This window comes from Pinus tabuliformis, chromosome 4_1 (genome assembly GCF_031772625.1).
Source record: "Pinus tabuliformis cultivar Carrire ecotype Pingquan chromosome 4_1, CPIR1, whole genome shotgun sequence".
In the NCBI taxonomy this organism is placed as follows: domain Eukaryota; kingdom Viridiplantae; phylum Streptophyta; class Pinopsida; order Pinales; family Pinaceae; genus Pinus; species Pinus tabuliformis.
The window spans coordinates 427,471,901-427,489,894 of NC_142303.1; the positions used below are offsets into that span (position 1 = coordinate 427,471,901).

General features: G+C 41.4%; 2 protein-coding genes across 2 annotated transcripts in view; both read left to right on the top strand.

Annotated features, from left to right (window-relative positions):
• LOC149176121 (L-arabinokinase-like) overlaps positions 1-17,994 on the top strand; it is a 474,339-nt gene that overhangs the window by 262,742 nt on the left and 193,603 nt on the right. The window lies entirely within an intron of this gene.
• Positions 12,084-13,431, top strand: LOC149176122 (uncharacterized). The gene is made up of 2 exons (XM_089423864.1): positions 12,084-13,140; positions 13,241-13,431. Exons 1-2 carry the CDS (start codon positions 12,084-12,086, stop codon positions 13,429-13,431), a joined length of 1,248 nt encoding a protein of 415 aa, XP_089279990.1.

The following is a 17,994-nucleotide window of genomic DNA, read 5'->3' on the forward strand; positions in this document are numbered from 1 at the left end:
TTAAAAATATTAATTATTTTAATAACTCATCATTCGGGTGGAATTTCTTCAAATGATTTTTGGGTCTTGGAGATCTCATGTATTCTAGCCCTTCCACAAAATCTCGGAGCTAGATCACATCCAATGCTACCCAAAATCAACACAAATGCCCTTTCACAAGAGAATAGATACTCTTGAATTGATGGTTGCAATTGTTGAATGTCCAAAGGATATTTCCTCCTCCCTTTAACTTGTTGCCTGGCCCTTGATGTCTTGTAACATACTTCCACAAGGGATGTTTCAATTCTTGAGCCTGCTGTCTTGCTAAATTGATGTCTCTCTCAACATTTGAAGCTGTTGTTGTAGCCACACTTCCAATAGATGGAAGACTAGCAGACCCTGATGAAATTGAAAGAGGGGAGGCATTACCAATGGGGACATTCCTCACCTTCTTTTGTCCCTTCCCTACTGCTCTTGGTTGACCCATTATTGATGTAAAAATAAAGGAAAATGCACTGCTGTAAGGCTACGCATGTAAACAAAATGGACATGCAAACTACTGTAGCAAAACTAGAAAAAAATGGAAAGGAAATCCACTTACTTATTCCTTGAATCACGTCCAAAAGACATCTATCTCCTTTTTTGGTCACTTAGACATTCCTACAACACCGAAACACCAAAGCAAAATGCTCAAATGCGGCCCAAATTCGGCTTTAATTTGCCTCACAGGTCACTTTTTTGTTGGACAAGTGTCCAAAAATCGTGAAACAATTTGGGCACGTGTTTGACAGGAGTTTTACTTGTGTCCCTCATCTCGGACATGAATCGAACTTGTGTTAGACACGTGTCATGCACAAATTGTGTCAGACATAATGAATTCACGACACATGGAGAGGGGGGGAGGCATGTCTTGTGACTTAGCTTGGGAGGTACTCCCACAAGCCCTTGGTGCTAGGTTTGTGAGGAGAAAACCCACAAAAAGAAGGTTTTGTGGGCGAGGCACCCAAAGTTTTGGGTTTTGACCCAAAGGAATGGGCTTGGAACCCAAGAAAGTGAATTTTATATTCTAATTAATGGTTAAGTTTGATTTGGCAATACCTTAATGGACCATGGGGTTCCCTAAGTGTCTAATGGAGAACTATAAGTAGCCAAAGTATAGGCTAGTCAAAAGGTGTGAAAGTGAAATACACTTGTTTGCATAGGATAGCCTCCAAGAGGGCCACATATCTTAGAGAGAAGTCACAACTAGCTAGAGGAGGCCGAGTAAATGGGTTTTGTGAGCAAGAAGCTATGTTTCTTCTGTGGATAAGACTGCAAGGAAAGATGGACAATGTTGAGGCTAAACAGAACATACCATAGCTAAGGAGGGTACCTGTAACAGAGGTTCTGTTCAAAAGGTGTGAAAGTGAAACACACTTGTTTGCATAGGATAACCTCTAAGAGGGCCACATATCTTAGAGAGAAGTCACAACTAGCTAGAGGAGGTCGAGTAAATGGGTTCTGTGAGCAAGAAGCTAAGTTTCTTATGTGGATAAGACTGCAAGGAAAGAAGGACAATGCTGAGGCTAAATAGAATAGACCATAGCTAAGGAGGGTACCTGTAACAGAGGTTCTGTAGCAAAAAGGAGGGCCAAAGCTTGTGGAGAGCCCGTTAAAAGATCTAGAACTGGCCACATGTCTGTTGAATAAGGCCATAAGGTAGGTCGAAGCTTAAGCAACCCTATTGGAAATAGTCTGAGGATGGAAAGAAGGGGGTCACATGCTTAGGAGGGCTAAGGGAGGCTTGCTAGGGCAGGTCACAACCCAGAACAACTGGTAGAAGGCAGAATACGCAGATCGAAGGACTAGTAAAGGGTAAAACAAGGCTAACATGAGGATTGTGGGCTAAAGGAACCAGCCCAAGTGAGTCAAGAATCTTGCTGGTTTTGTTTTTGTAGGCAAAGGACAAGTAATTATATTTGTATATTGGGTAAATGAGATCCTATGGACTAGACCTTAGCCCTAGTTATATTAAAGGACAGAGTTGTATTTTGTATTATATTTTGGTATTTGTACAGGGATTGTAAAGGACCATGATCCTTGGTACAGGAGCCCTATGATTCTCTTATTGATGGACTGATAAGGAATGTGTTTGGGCCATAAATGCTCGTGTATTGATATTGATTTCACTGTCATTATATTCTATTGTGCAAAGTTGTTTGTTGTTGGGCATCTTCGGTTTGTTTATGTTCCTATATAAGGCGTAAACGAGACTTGGGGTGCGTGGAAATTCTAATAGAATGCCTATGGGTATGCCTCCAAAGTGCTTCCAAATCAAGACATCATCACCAAAGTGCCCTATGTCACCCAGGAAAGGGAAAGAGGGGTGACAGGGCACCAATATGCTCAAGCACTGGGGTGAAATAGTGACATGGCACCAATATGATCGGGCTTCAAAACAAGTAATGCCCATCAAATAGTGTCAAGGCCAGCCTCAGGGCATCCTGGATTCACTCATCCAGGTAGATATTGGTGGCCACCACCTATTCCACTGGTTCACAACACAATTTTCCTATTTTGATAGTTTTTATTTTTGGTAGTTTTTAGGTCTTGAATGTTGAAATTTGGTAGCTCAGAAGGTATTTTCGGGTGGAGAAAAGCCATCAAAAAGGAAGTTGTTGGGCAAGTTACCCAAGTTTGGGGTTTTGTACCCAAAGCAATGGCTTTAAAACAAGAAAATAAATTTTATTAGTAATACTTTTAGTGTTTGAGCATGTAGGCTTAGGTCAGCTAGGAGCCAAGTGACATGACCCTTGGGGTTAAAAAGTCACCCCTTGAACATTATAAATAGAGACCCATGGGAGGTCATTTCACAGCGTAACAAGTACATAATGTGAAGAACAAATCTCAGGAGAAGCGAGCTACATATGTTTAAGAGAAGACGAGTTGGAGCTTATTTGTCTCAAGAAGGAGGATGAGTAGCATCCAAGAGAAGGCCATGATATTTCTCTATTTGTTGGATAAGGTGATCCGGATTTAAACATGAATGCAACAAATTACAGATATAACCATAAATACAGAGATGCAGCAGAAATAATACTTCTTTTCATTAATGTAAAATACTGAAATATGCTGACAAACAAAAATGGAAATAAACTAGCTCGGGCGATGGTAGCTTATCCCTGAGAAGAGATGTGGCGGCTACATGCCTCTGAACTGTGTTATAATGAGGCTCAAAGGCCTATTTATTGTTGAGAAACAATGGAAAACCCTAAATATCCAAAAACCTAACCCTAGGAGATGAAGTGCCAAACTATGCGCCTAGTGTGGGTAAATCAGTACATCAACTTCCTGGGGTCGTAACTTTGGCATACGATCCCCTTTTGATGTGCACAATACCTCGTTAGAAAGATCTATTTGAGGAGTACAACTTTCGAATGGCCAACATTAGTTGACGACCCTTGTTGGCCCCCGTTTTCCCAAAAAACATCGTTTAGGGCCTAAAAACGGCTCTGGAAGTTCAGGACCCGAAAAAGTTGCCAAAAATAGTAAATTGTGCTACAATCAAGGAAACTAAAAAACTGAAAGAGGCAGTTGTGGGGGTCCAAGTGGGATAGGTGGGTGGCCCCCAACATCCACCTGGATCATGAGTGGCTGCGGAATTAGGTTTTTGTCTGCTGTGTGAAGAGGATTAGTGAGCCGAGATTTCTGTTTGGTGATAAGAGAGGGCCACAACCTTAGAACTGTTGAAAGTTCTAAGTCTAATGCGTTAGAAATTTTCTTGCACTATCTGGTTTATTTCATCTACTTGCTTAATTATTGAACGTTATTTAACCATATAAATACTGAAATAAACACAATGTAGTCTCAACCATCTACAAATCATAAACTGAAAGAAATAGACAAACACACAAGGGACACTGTTATTTTTGGACAATTGTTCCCGGAAAAACCCAACTTGGGAAAATCGGTGCAGGAGTTCTAAGGGTTTTATTATTAAGCAACTTTTCTTGAGTACAATTGGGTGCCAAACTGGCTCACCCGACAGAGAAATCAATCTGGCAGTAATACCTCTCTTCGGAAGCAGATATTCGGCAAGTCTGCTCCACGAAAGTCTCTCCAACGCCTCTCTGAGGCTCTGCGTCAGCTTACTGATGCTCTGCGCTAGCTCTCTAGCCCTCTGTGTAGTCACTTTGGCCCTCTACGTGGCTCCTGTTGGCTCTACATAGCCTTCTCTGTCTCTGCGCTGGTCTTCCAACACTATCTCTGCCTCTCTGCTATGCACTCACTACCCCTCACTGCAACTCTGATCATTGGTTTGATTTCTCTCAACAAACCCTGCTCCAGAAAATCAAACTGACTGATCAACTTGGTGTATCTCCAACTGACCCTCAAGCCTCCTCTTATAATTTTTCTGTTGAGTCTTCAACAACCGAGATTAAATCTCTATTCAACGGCTAAGATTAGATTTGGCTTGATCCATGTCATTTAGAACCTCTAACACAGTTTTATATTAATACCCATTAATATTTTTATTTTCCTAAGTTTAGACTTAGGAACCCTTAAAAAATATTAATTATTTTAATATCTCTCTCACCGGGTAGAATTTCCCCAAACCATTTATGGGTCTTGGAGATCTCATGTGATTTAGCCTCTCTGATGCTACCCCAAATTAACAAGAACAGGGTGTTGAAAGGCTTCAGATCAGTAAGAAAAGGGGAGACGAAAGACCTCTGTGCTGTGGACAAAAATGCTAGTAGAGGGCCACAGGGGTTGTAGAGGGCCGCAACTTGTTCTATGGCTAGGCCGCATGCATATAAGGAGGTCGAGAAGCCTCAGTCTTATGGAAAGTAGGGCCGAGGTGCCTCAGGAACATGGAGAGGCCAGCGAGGTAGTTTTGGAGGCTACTATTCTGTAGTAAGGTGGTTTGTTGAGCATGTAAAGGAGCCTATTTGGAGAAGGAAGTCCAAACAACAATGATTTGATGTTGGTTTATTTGCAATGAACTGAAGGATAAGTTGTGAGTAGTTGTGCGACAAGGCATTGAAAGGAGCCATTCCTTGTGAGATAAGGTGGCAAACGACTATTAGAATAGAGGACAAAAGGGAGTTAATCTTCTTTGGGAAGCAAAACTGAAAGAGATGATTAAAAAGGAGGTCGACCAACAAATTGTGTGTTTTGTCTTTGTTTTATTGGGCAGATTGAAGGTCTGAATGATTAGACCTCAAGCCCTAGTTGTAATAGTCAAAGGGAAGAATTGTTACTGTTATATCATAGCATTTATATAGAGGTTTTTTGAAGGGCCATGATCCCTACTACGGGAGCCCTATGGATTTCATATTGATGGGCTAATAGAAACAAGTTTTGGGCCTATATATCTTGTGTACTTTGTTGATCTGCTTGTTGATATTTTTTGCTGTGCAAGGGTAGTTAAGTTGAGCACTCATGGTGTGTTTATGTGTTAGTCTAGTCATATATTAGACCTAGGGTGTGAGGAAATTTCAATATGGTATTAGATCAACTTTGAAGGGCAAGTGGATCAAAGTTTTGACAAGGATCAACTCTAGGAGGGAGCTAGGAAGCAACAATATTTCCTAGACATGGACCAAGAGGTTCATTAGAGAAGGTGCTTTAGCATGGACTAGATAGCTCCATATGTATGGCAGGACAATCGTGAGATAATATCTTCGTTGGGTTGTGGAGGTGCACATCTGACAGTGAGTCATGAGAACATGAGGTCTTTGACCCAAGAGGATGAGGATTCATGCAGAGTTGAGTTGCGATGGTCGAGAGTAGATTAGACCTAGTGTTCAAGTGCAACTCTAGGTTGTGTAGGCTCAGAGAGAGTTTAGGTTTTGAGGGAGACTGCAAAGGAAAGTTAGCCAGCCGCCCAGTGGAATTCAAATCTTCAAGTTGAAGTGAGAGAGTGGAGTTTTTAGCCCATATAACAATAGTCACAAACCATGCAAGGACACACATAGTGGTGCAAGGAAAATCATAGCCCATACAAGGACAGTTACAAAGCACACAAGGAAAAGTCATATTGCATGCGAGGACAATCATGCACCATGCAAGACAAATCTTGGGCAAGTACAAAAGAATATGTGGCAGTTGCGAGGACAGTTATGGCCATGCAAGGAAAGTCATGACTCATGCAAGGACAATCATGGGAATGCAAGGAAAGTCATGGAGTTGGAGATTTCAAGTAGTGATGGAGATAACTTTCTCACTAAGAGGGAGTGTTGAAATTTGGGTAGCTGGAAGGTATTTCCAAGTGGAGGAAACCCATCAAAAAGGAAGTTCTTGGGCAAGTTATCCATATTTGGGGTTTTGGACTTGTTACCACAAAATCTGGCAGACCTTGAAGAGGGAAACCCTATAAGACAAAGAGCCAGACTTGAGTGCTAACAATAGGACAATGGCACACTGTCACCACAACTAATATCCCCCGCTCTTTACGGACTTTCACTGATGGGAGGAGTTTCGATAGCATAATAATCACCTTCAATAGATGTTCTAGGGTTTGTGGTGCTAGGTAATTAATTAGGGCCTTTCAAGGGAAGCTTAAGGTGATGAAATGAAACTTGTAAAGGAGCTTCGTTCCCTCTAATAAACTTAGAAAATACTTGACCTAGGGTTTTATAGGTAATCTTGGATGGAGGCACTCCTAGCTCAAGTCAAGGATGAGAAAGGGCTTCTTGCCATTTACTTCACCAAGTACTAGGCTCATACAACCCTCAAAGAAGTCCCAAAGTTGAGGCAATACAAGCTAGGGTTTCCCTCTTAGGGCCCGCCTGGGGCAAGAGATTTTATGGATGAAGACCAATTGGATGCCGACCAAACTTTGAGGTCAAGGAGATAAGACCTTAGTCTTGATGTCTTGGCTCTTGAAATCCACCAAATCACTCTCTAATGCAATTCGCTCTATGCCCTAGCCTAGCTGTCTTAGTTTAGGGCAATGTTGCGAACATCGACATTGGGGTAAAATCGGGAAGGGTCGAGAAAACCAAAAAATCGTAAAAATTGGGAAAATATCAGTAAAAATTAGCAAACATCGGCTAAATCAAGATACCCTCAAAATATCGGCAAACATTGGCTAGGCCAAAAAATTGTGATTTCGAGATAAAATCAAGATGTTATTGAGATGCTCGCAACATTGGTTTAGGGACCAAATTTTAGGAAAGGAAATTTATGGAGAGAATTTGAGTTTGATCACCAAAGGCTTGGAATAGTGCCTCTTCCTTTGGGCATATGGAATTCTAGATGCTTTAGATTGGCCAAAGTTGTCTTTAAGGAGGTCGAGAATTGATGCCCTACATACCAACCCTCAACAATTACATACTCAAGAGTTATGGAGTTTTATGGAGGAAAACAATATTTCACCACTAGGAACATTCATCGCATGTCATGACATAAGTAATATCTGCAATTGTCAACCAAAAATCTTCCAAAATTTATCTTCAAAAAATTAGGGCACATTGTAGCATTAGTCTAGTTGCAACAATTCCATACATTAGACATATTTCAACAAAGAACACTTACAAGATGACGTGCAATATATCCATCCATAATCCAAGAGATATCCCCAAAAATAAGATAAAAAATTAGCTCCAAATATCGAAATGCATCCAAGATAGTCCAATAGCCAATCCAAGAACATGTGTGAATTAGCTTAAGTGGTTGCGTTCCCAATTGATGATGATAGACCAATCCAAATGAAATGATCTTCTATGTATATGTTTTCTACCAAGTCAAATTATGCCTACGAGCCCCCAAACATTATAAAGATGGGTAGGATACATCCCTTGGTCACAAGCTTATCGAGGGGCTATATAAAATATGAATTAGCCTCCAACTGTAAGCTGAAATGATGACATAATGCTGATGTAGGGACGTTGTAAGGCAATGTTGAGTCCTCTTTGTGCCAAAATGTCTGAGAAGGCTCCATAAATCTCAAACTAGGGGATGACCCTTAACTCCCCATGTATGTCATCATGTGGGCCCCAATTTTGTTTTTGGGGCACAAAAACTGGTCTCATGGGTCTCCTAGTGGAAGAATAGCTTGTAATGATCCAATGCTAAGGGCTCTAGCGATTGTGTTTTCCCTCCCATTTCGCAAGGGGTTAGACAAACCTCCTTTGGGCCTTGGATTAGTTGCCACACCATGTGCTAAAGCCGATTAGGGCACACTGGTCGAAATGCATCATCTTGTGAATAATGTTGGCTAATGAGAAGACTCTTGGAGGTGTTGAAGGTGCCCATGCTTTGCACATGATGGGAGTCCTATGGCTCTCAACACTTCACCCAGGGGTGTTAGTATGATCCTTTGGTAGACTTGGGCCCCAATTTAATTGCCCGGCCCATGATGAAACCACCTGTCAATCACATATAATGTCCAGTGTTACATCGTCACCAACAGGTACAATAATTCATTAGTGCATCTAAGTGAACTACACTTGTCAATCAAGGGCACATTGAGACTTCATATGGGGTTTTCCCTTCCAAATTTGGGACTTTGATCTCGTAATATTGTTACCTTGCTAGGTAGGAGTGGTTAATAAAAACCCTATAAGTTGTTCGTAGCCCTTAAGGGGAAAGACAGGGCCCTGGTACATCCTTCAATCAATAGGTGGCATGTGAATGATGATGAAATGGACGGGGTCACAAGGATCTCATGGCCAAATACCATGGGTACAAGGGTAGCCATAATGAGGGATGTCCACATATTGGGTATATAGATATAGAAGGGCGCAATCGTGGATACATGAGTTACGCAAACCTTTGTTTTTCCACCCGTCTTTATTTGCCTTTTGCCTTTTCTTGATTTTTTTTTTGTATTGCTACTTGGGGCTCTAGGAAGTGAGAGCATGTTGTGAATGATATGAAGTAGTTATTATCCCCTAAAAGTGGGGTAGTTCATCGCCCACCAGTGGTTGAGACATGCATGGGTTCCTTTAATGGTGCGGGGGCACTCACAAACCCTAGGAACTAGGGTGATGGCTATAATGACAAGGGGTAGAGCTCATGTTGGCTTTTGTTTGCATGCTATATTAAATGTCTTGTCTAACTTTTGCATTTTATAATATCATTTTCTTTTGTTTCTCGCTTGTAGGCATGATATACTTTTAACTTTCTTTTAGCTGCATGATGCATCAACCTCTGGGGCAATGTTTCCAGGCCTGACCCATATATGTGGACAAGGGGAGGGGTTGTGCCAATGCCTTGTGGACCTAGTGGTTGTGTGGACACAGAGTAGGAAAATGATTAAATAGGGCTTGCAATGTGTAGAGGGAGTGAAAAATGTGGAACAAATGGGATGACACTACCAAAATTGGGGTTTCCCAAGTAGTGCCCTTCCTAAAACCGTAGGTGCCCTTCCTAAAACCATAGGTCAATAGGGGGGATTCCACAGGACTAGGATTGAGGATTAACCCCCCATTTAAGGTGAGTGAACAAAAACCATGGTCAAAGCCCTTCCTTCTTCCATGTCACCTAATAATCCATGCCCAAAATGCCCAAGAAAAACAAGCATAAGTGCTCGATTGCACAATGAAAACCATAGCTTTTGGGTTGGATTTCCCACCACCTAACATTTGCTCTCGACAGATGGGTGAGGGGACATACAACTGATGTAGGTGGCAGAAATGAAATGGCACAATGTATCGACTACATTGGTGGTTGTCAGGGGTTGCTGGTTGTCGACTGAAGAGATAACTAGGAGAAAATTTCTCCTATGGGGACACCCACTTTTGGTGGGTAACATGATCCAAAGCTGTGGGTTTAGAATAAGAATATATATATATAAATTTTTTTTTTTCTTTTATATTTTAAATTAAGAATATTTTTAGTGGTTGAACTGTTGAAAATATCGCCGATATTTCGGCGAAAATCGTAAATATCGCGAGATTTTTACCAAAACGAAATTTCCGCTGTAATTTCTCGCGATTTTTTCTAGTTTTGAATTTCTCGCGATATATCCGAAATCTCGGCGTTTTTTTTACAAATATCGCGCGACGACCATAAAAATCGCCGGCAGCATTTATAAATTGGGGTTTGGCCGTAAATGATCCATTTCTGTTTCGAGTTTTCGTTAGAGCTGGAGCCTGGAGACGCTGCGAAGTTCGAACGGTGGCTGCGGAGGGTTCCAGTTTATGTGTTTACAACTTTCCAGGTATGCGTAATACGTATTCCCCAACCGTTAAAACTTAATACTTTGGCTGCGGAGGGTTTAATATCATGTCTGAATATCATGTCTGTCTGAATACCAAAGAAAAATTTTCAACACTGCTGGGAATAGAAGAAAAGGTTAACAACTTAACATTACTCACAGTCCCAAAGAAAAATTTTGGTACTATTATTATCTCCCACAGAAAAATAATTCGTTAAAATTACAGTGTCCGAGAAAAACGTTGGCATCAATTTTTAGTCCCGGACATGAGAAATCAGAGTTGGTTGTCTCGGATGGGAATTCGATACTGTCCAAAGTCCTTAATGATACATAGACAAAATGTATAACTTATGTGTGAATGTTAAATAATAAAAACTTAAAACCATGTGTCTTTGTCACTGCCATATGAGACCATGCCACCACATGTTATCGAACCCAATGCCACAGTATAATGCAGAGTATAGTGACACCATTAAAGATGCAAACCAGAGCCATTGTAAGAACAAGTCATGAGCTGCAGTCAAGCGATCCTTCACATTGTTTATACTGAAATAGAGAGCTTTTGAGATGTGTGTCAAGTTACCACAGAGATTGTCACTGTGTTAATGAGAATCATTGTGTCACCACTGTAATGGAGTGCAAGCCTAATTCTATGTCACTGTCATGTCACAAGTTACAACAACTATCATTACAGTCATCAGGTCACTATGTCAAGAATCAAGATTACTGCTGTCATGCTGCCATTAATTAGTAGCAATTTGGAATTATAGACCTGTAGCATTTGTAGAAAAATTTGGAATTATAGACCTGTAGCATTTGTAGAAAAATTTGGACCTGTGTTAAATTGTTAATTACCAAATTCAGTGAAGACCTTTTAGAGCTCAGACCTGTGAGACAATGTACATTGTAAACATTAACTTAGCCACATCATTGGCTAATTTTTTAAAGATGTTATTTTATTTTGGTCAGAAAATTCAAAAAACAGCAGTCCATCTTTCGATAAGTGTCAATAGCCCGTTCGATTCCCTTGAGAACTTCAGTCTATGGGCCCAGGTCTGCAGTGTTTTATTCACAGAATTGCCCAGAATTTTGATTTTATGCTTGACATTTCTTCTGGGTAGTTCGATGATCGATCTGAGCTTTTCTTCAGAATTTTATAAATTTAAATTTTATATATTAAAAAAACAAGGGTTATATATTGCTTAATAACTTATTAAGTTACTAATTCTAAATTTTTTTTGGTGCTGTAGGTTTCCTTTTGAGTTAGCCGGAGCCCACTACAAAATACAAATATGCCAAAAAACTTGGACCCATTTTGGGAGTATGGGATCCCTGATGGTGGGACAAATCGTGCATATCTTTCATGCAAATTGTGTGGGGACAAGATGACAGGTGGGGTTACACGACTGAAATACCATCTTGCTAGACTCCCTGGACATGATGTTGGCATTTGTAGAGTTTCTAGTCCGGAGCTTATACGAAAAGCTCTTGAGGCAATTGAAGAAAAGGACAGAGAGAAGGAAGAGGCGGAAAGAAACAAAGCTGAACGTGCAGGTAGATCCTTTGGGATATCTTCTCATGATTTTGATGTTCAGGGTAGTGGCCCTACTGGCGCTAGTGGGAGGGGCTCCACAACTGGCACACCATCACATGCTAGTGTGAATGCGAGGTCATCATTTTTTGTTCCACGAACAAGAGCTGGAGCACAACCTGGCATAAAATCGCTTGTCAAAAAAAAGGAGAAGGAAGAAGCAGATAGAGTCATGGGGAGGTGTATTTATTGGAGCGACTTACCTCTTAGCATCACAAAAACCAATCCATTTTGGCAACCAATGTGTGATGCTATTGCTGTTGTGGGCCCAGGGTACAAAAGTGCCACATATGAGGAGTTGCGGGGGCCAATTCTTCAAGCAGAAAAAGAGGACATCAACTCTAGATTGGCGGAGTTGAAACAGACATGGGAAGTCTGATGGGAAGTCTGATGTCTGATGGTTGGACAGATAGGAAGGGTAGGACCCTTCTAAATTTCTTGGTACATTGTCCTAAAGGTACCATGTTTATTAAATCGTTGGATGCATCAGAACATATCAAAGATGCAGCAACGATATGTGAGTTGTTAGATGGGTTCATTCAGGAGATTGGTGTGCAGAATGTGGTGCAAGTCGTAACAGACAATGCAGCTAATTATGTGTCTGCCGGCAGAATGCTTATGGAGAGGCATCCCACATTGTTCTGGACTCCATGTGCAGCGCATTGTCTTGATTTGTTGCTTGAGGATATGGGGAAACTCTCCTTCATCAAGGAGGCAGTTCATATGGCTAGGAGCATCCCCAAGTTTATTTATAACCATGCTATTGTTCTTAGCCTTATGAGGAGGTTCACAGGAAACAAGGAGTTGCGGCGTCCTGCCATCACACGTTTTGCCACAACCTTTATTACTCTTCAGTCTTTGCTTCGATGTCAGTACGAGTTGAAGCAAATGTTTGTGTCTAATGATTGGCGTGGTTGTAGATACAGCAGGAGACCTGATGGGAAAGCCATTGAAAAAATGGTGTACTCTGAGACATTTTGGCGTGGAGTAGAAGAAGCATGTGCAGTTAGCGAACCTATAGTAAAGGTTCTTAGATTGGTGGATGGAGAGAAGCCTGCAATGCCTTATTTGTATGAGGGCATGGATAGGGCCAAGGAGGCCATTCGTTCCTATTATGCAGACAAGGGTTCTGCTGGCCTTAATAGGCAGATGATGTTATGGGATGTGATCGATAGTCGGTGGACAGGGATGCTTCATCGACCCATTCATGCAGCAGCACTCTTCCTCAACCCTGCATTTGCATACAAATGCAATTTTCGTTTTGATGGCGAGGTGATTGAAGGGCTCCATTCCTGTATTGAGAGGATGGTACCTGATTCTGAGCTTCGTCTCAAAATCAGCCGCGAGATACATAATTATCAGGATTGTGTTGGCCTATTTGGCTTTGATGATGCCATTAAGGAAAGGGCCCTCTTCATGCCACGTAAGTGACAAGTCATCACTCATTAGAAATTATAAATTTGAATTTAATTATGTTTTAACTTTTAAGTTTTTGAATTTTTTATTTCATTATTTTGTTGTAGATCTTTGGTGGCGAAGCTATGGTGCAAGGGTACCAAATTTGCAAAATTTGGCTATACGAATCTTGAGTCAAACATGTAGCTCTTCAGGGTGTGAGCGCAATTGGAGTGTATTTGAGAAAATACACGCCAAAAAGTGCAACAGGTATAACTTTGAACTCAAGCCTTCAGTTGAGCAATTACACTTATTGTAATTTTTAATTTTTAATTTATGACCTTCAAGTGTCAAGACTCAAGAGTCAAGAGTCAAGACTCATTACTTTTTTTGACACTCTTACAGGTTGGAGTTCGCACGCCTCAACGATTTGGTGTATGTGCATTACAACATCCGACTTCGAGTGAGGCAAATAGAATCAGCAGTGGATCCAGATGCCATTTCCTTAGACAATATTGATGTATTGTCTCCGTGGAGGGTGGAGTCTCAGGAGCCCATATTGGAGGAGTCACCTTCATGGTTGGAGGAGCCAGTGGCAGATGATCCATTAGAGCAGGGGCAGCAAGAGGAGGACTCGGAGTCAGAGGAGCAGCAGCACTTAGAGGAGGAGCAGGAGGAGCTGGAGGAGGACACTGCGGGAGCATCATCATCAACACCATCTGCTATAGATATAGGAGAGCATAGCTCCATGCCTATCACTCATTATTTGACATTAGGTGCAGAGGCAGTGTCAGGGCCTTCTACTACTAGGGGCAGGCTTGACAAACAGCCCATCATGTTTTCCCGTAAAAGGGGGAGAGGGCAGTAGATAGATAGCTGCTAGTTTTATTTGTTATGCTACATGTAACTCATGATGATGAGATACTTTTATTATTATATGTGATGTTATTTTGTATTGGTTCTCCACATTTGAGTCCTTGAATGGACAATTATCAGGGATTAGCACGATTTGGTATCGCCTTTGATATATCATTTCTATTTGACATCATATATATCAGTGTTTTCTTCATATTTATGTGCCAATGTGTTTAGTTCATGTTGTTATTGCTTTATATGTTTAGAAATCTGAAAAAAAATGAATATATTATGCATTTTTTATGCTTGTCGATATTTGCCGATATTTTGCCGATATTTTGCCGATATTTTCGCCGATATTTCCGATAAGATATTTTCCGGACCCTCGCCGATATTTTCCCGATACCGATATTATCAACACTGGTTGAACATGTAGGCTTCGGTCGGTTAGGAGCCAAGTGACATGACCCTTGGGGTTAAAAAGTCACCCTTGAACACTATAAATAGAGACCCATGGGTGGTCATTTCACACCATAGTAGTTACACCTTGTAAAGAACAAATCTCATGAAAGGTGAGTTGTAAATCTCTGAGAGAGGCCGAGTTGGAGCTTATCTGTCTCAAGAGGTAGGACGCGTAGCATCTAAGAGGAGGTCGTGATATTAATTTGTTTGTTGGATGAGGAGGATAGGCTACTGAGTTAGGTTTCTGTTTGCTATTTAATAGGATTATCTGACTGAGATTTTTGTTTGGTGATAAGAGAGGGATGTAGCCCTATAACAGGGTCGAAAGGCCTCATATCATCAAGCAAAGGAGGGTCTAAAGGCCTTTGTGTTATGGATAGAAAAGCTAGTAGAGGGCCGCAGAAGGTTGTAGAGGCCATAGAGGGCCAAAGCTTGTTTTGTGGCTAGGCGATGTTTCCCAATACTAGTGGGTGACACCTATAGGAGAATTTTTCTCCTAGATTTGTCTTCAGCTGGTAGCCAATAGCCCCTTGCGGCCACCAGGTAGTTCGATGTGCCATCATTCTATGCCACTTGAGCCAACCATTATGTGCCCTCGCCCATCTGTTATGATCGTATGTTTGAAGGTGGGCCTTCCAACCTCGAAGGTATGACTTTCATTCTGTAATGGGGTATCTTTGCTTGCTTTTCTTGGACACATTTGGACATGGATTAGTGGGGGGTTTCAGAGGAAAGAATGGGCTTGGACTATACTCTTGTTCCCTTGTCCCAACTTGGTGGTTAATCTTGTATCCTAGTCCCGTGGGATCTCCTCTATTGGTTACTAGCTTTAGGAGTGGCACTACATTGGAAACCTTGATTTTGGTTGCATGGTCCCGCTTCTCGATGCCATATATCTCACTCCCCTGTAGAAATTTCTCATTTCCCACCTCGGTTTTCAGTTTCTCCTTATTTCTCCCATATATTTAAATGCCCTTTCCCATAACCATACATTCAACAAGTTGGAAAAAATAAATATTGCTGAAAACACAAATTCTGGAAATTTTACAGAATGCTGGAAATTGCAGAAATAAAAAATCAGCAGTAATAAACAGCCATTAAAACACATTTAAACACTGAGATTGTTGGTCAACTTGACCCTGGAAAAACCCCCTACAACTCTTGGGGAAAACCAGTTTGAGAGCTCTTCTTTATTTCTGGAAAATGCCTTTTTACAGTGAGAGAAATGTTCAACAAAAAATCAACAAACAGACTTTTACAACTTATCTCAGCCTTGCTGAAACTCAGCCTTGCTGATACACCACTGCTGATACTCCGCAGCTGTTGCTGTTACACCGCGGCTGTTGCTGTTACACCGCTGCTGTTGCTGTTACACCGCGGCTGTTGCTGTTACACCGCGGCTGTTGCTGTTACACCGCTTTCAGCTGCTGAAACTCCGCTCTCAGCTGCTGAAACTCCACTCTGCTGAAACTCCGCTTTGCTGAAACTCCGCTTTCAGCTGCTGAAACTCCGCTTTCAGCTGTCCAGAAATCTCCCTTGCTCTCTTGCTCTCCTTCTCTCAATCTGCTCATGAAAGAATTGAATGATCTTTTTCCTCCTTTTCCTCCCTTAACCCAACCCTAAGTGACTTTTGGGTGATCCCTAAATCCAATGGCTGAAATAGATTTAGATCAATGGCTGAGATTAAATGCTCATTTAAATCTCACTTTTTATTTTTTAATTCACCCCACTTTAATAAAGACCCACTTAGTCATTTATTTCCAAAGTCACTTTTCCTTTCTAATTTTTCGTTGACTTTATAAAAGTCACTTTAAAATTAGACTTAGTAACTTTATCACTTAAAGTCACTTTTAAATTAGATTTAACTTTATAAAAATTATAAAGTTACTTTAGGAGAAAAATTAAATTCTTTTGGACACTTTTCCCTAGGCCAAAGATCAAAGCCTAAGGGAACCACCTGTCCTCCGGTACCAAATTTCAACATCCCCGTTGCTCATTATGAACCCTTTTCACATTTTTCCCATCCAGGTCCACATTTGTCCATTGGGTCCACAAGGAGTTATCCTCCCCCTCCCCTTGTCCACAATTTTGATCGGGCCTAGAAGAATGCCTTGGAGGTTGATGCAACTAAAAAGAAATTTAAAAGCATAATTTGGCCACTTACAAAAGGAAATGTACCATCAAATGCAGAAGATGGCCGGGACATAAAAAATTAGCGCATGGGAAAAAGCCAAACATGGGTTCTACCCCCTATCATCTTGGCCATCACCTTGGTTCCTAGGGCCTGTATGTGTGCCCCCTGCATCATTAAGGAACCTGTGATTGTCCCAACCCCAGGTGGGTGATGAATTGCTTAACCTTAATGTGTGGTATTCACTGCTTTATCATGCACATCATGCTCTCATCCCTTGGAGCCCCGAGCAGTGAAAAGAAAGAAAATCAGTAAAAGGAAAAAGACATATGAAGAAGGGTGGAAAAGCAAAGGCCAAGGTAAATGTACCACGATTGCTCCCTCCTACATCTATATACCCAATGTGTTAGCTTCCCTTATCATAGCTACCCTTGTACCATGGCATGTGGCTTGGAGCCTTCTTGGTTGCCCCACTCCGTTGCGCCATCATTTCACATGACACCTTCCATTTGATGGATGTACCATGGACATGTTACTCTCTTAGAGTTTGAAACCACCTAATAGGGTCCTTTATTAACTTTCCTCTTGAGCTTGGTGACACTTGCACACTCTAAAGCCCATTTGGAACGACATGCCACTATGAAGTGTCCATTTTTGCCCCTGATTAGCAAGCTTATTTACTCAGTTGCTCTAATGAATTGTTGTACTGGAAGGTGAGGGGACACATTAGATCTTATACAGGATTGCAGGTAGAATTCATCTTGGGCTTGGCGTCCCTATACAAGATCCAATCCCTCTAGAGGGTCATAACGGTACTTGTGGGGTGAGTGTTGAGAGCCATGGGCCTCCACCACAACAAAGCATTTATTGCCTCACTATGGGCATATTGAACACCTGACATTACTTGTTCGTGCCCTAGACATATAGAGATGATGATGCACTTGTATCACGTTACCTAGCTAGCCAAACATGTACACATGATACTTGGTAGCTAATCCAGGGCCCAAATGGGGTGTTGTCTCATCCGAAGAGATATGGGAGGGTTTTTATCATCATTCTAGCTCTTATTGATGGAGCATCGACATGTTTGATCGTGTTGGAGGCCCATGAGACCATTCATTGTGCTCCTCAACCACTTGGGAGGACCATCGATGGTTTTCTTGGAAACCAAGGGGCCACTCCCTTGGTCATCATTTTGGGAGCCCTCCTCTTCATCATGGAACATGGAGGACTTGTCTTGGCCTTCCAGCGGCCCTTTGCACCACTATTTTATCATTTTGGCCTCATTAGGAAGGCTTATTTTGTACTTACGAGCTATTTGGTGGGCTTGTCACCAATAGGATTGTTATTTTGCACATTAAAGTCATTTTTAAGGGCTTATTAGGCTAATCAGACTAAATCAAACTCCTAAAGGATCATATTAATAGATGGAGA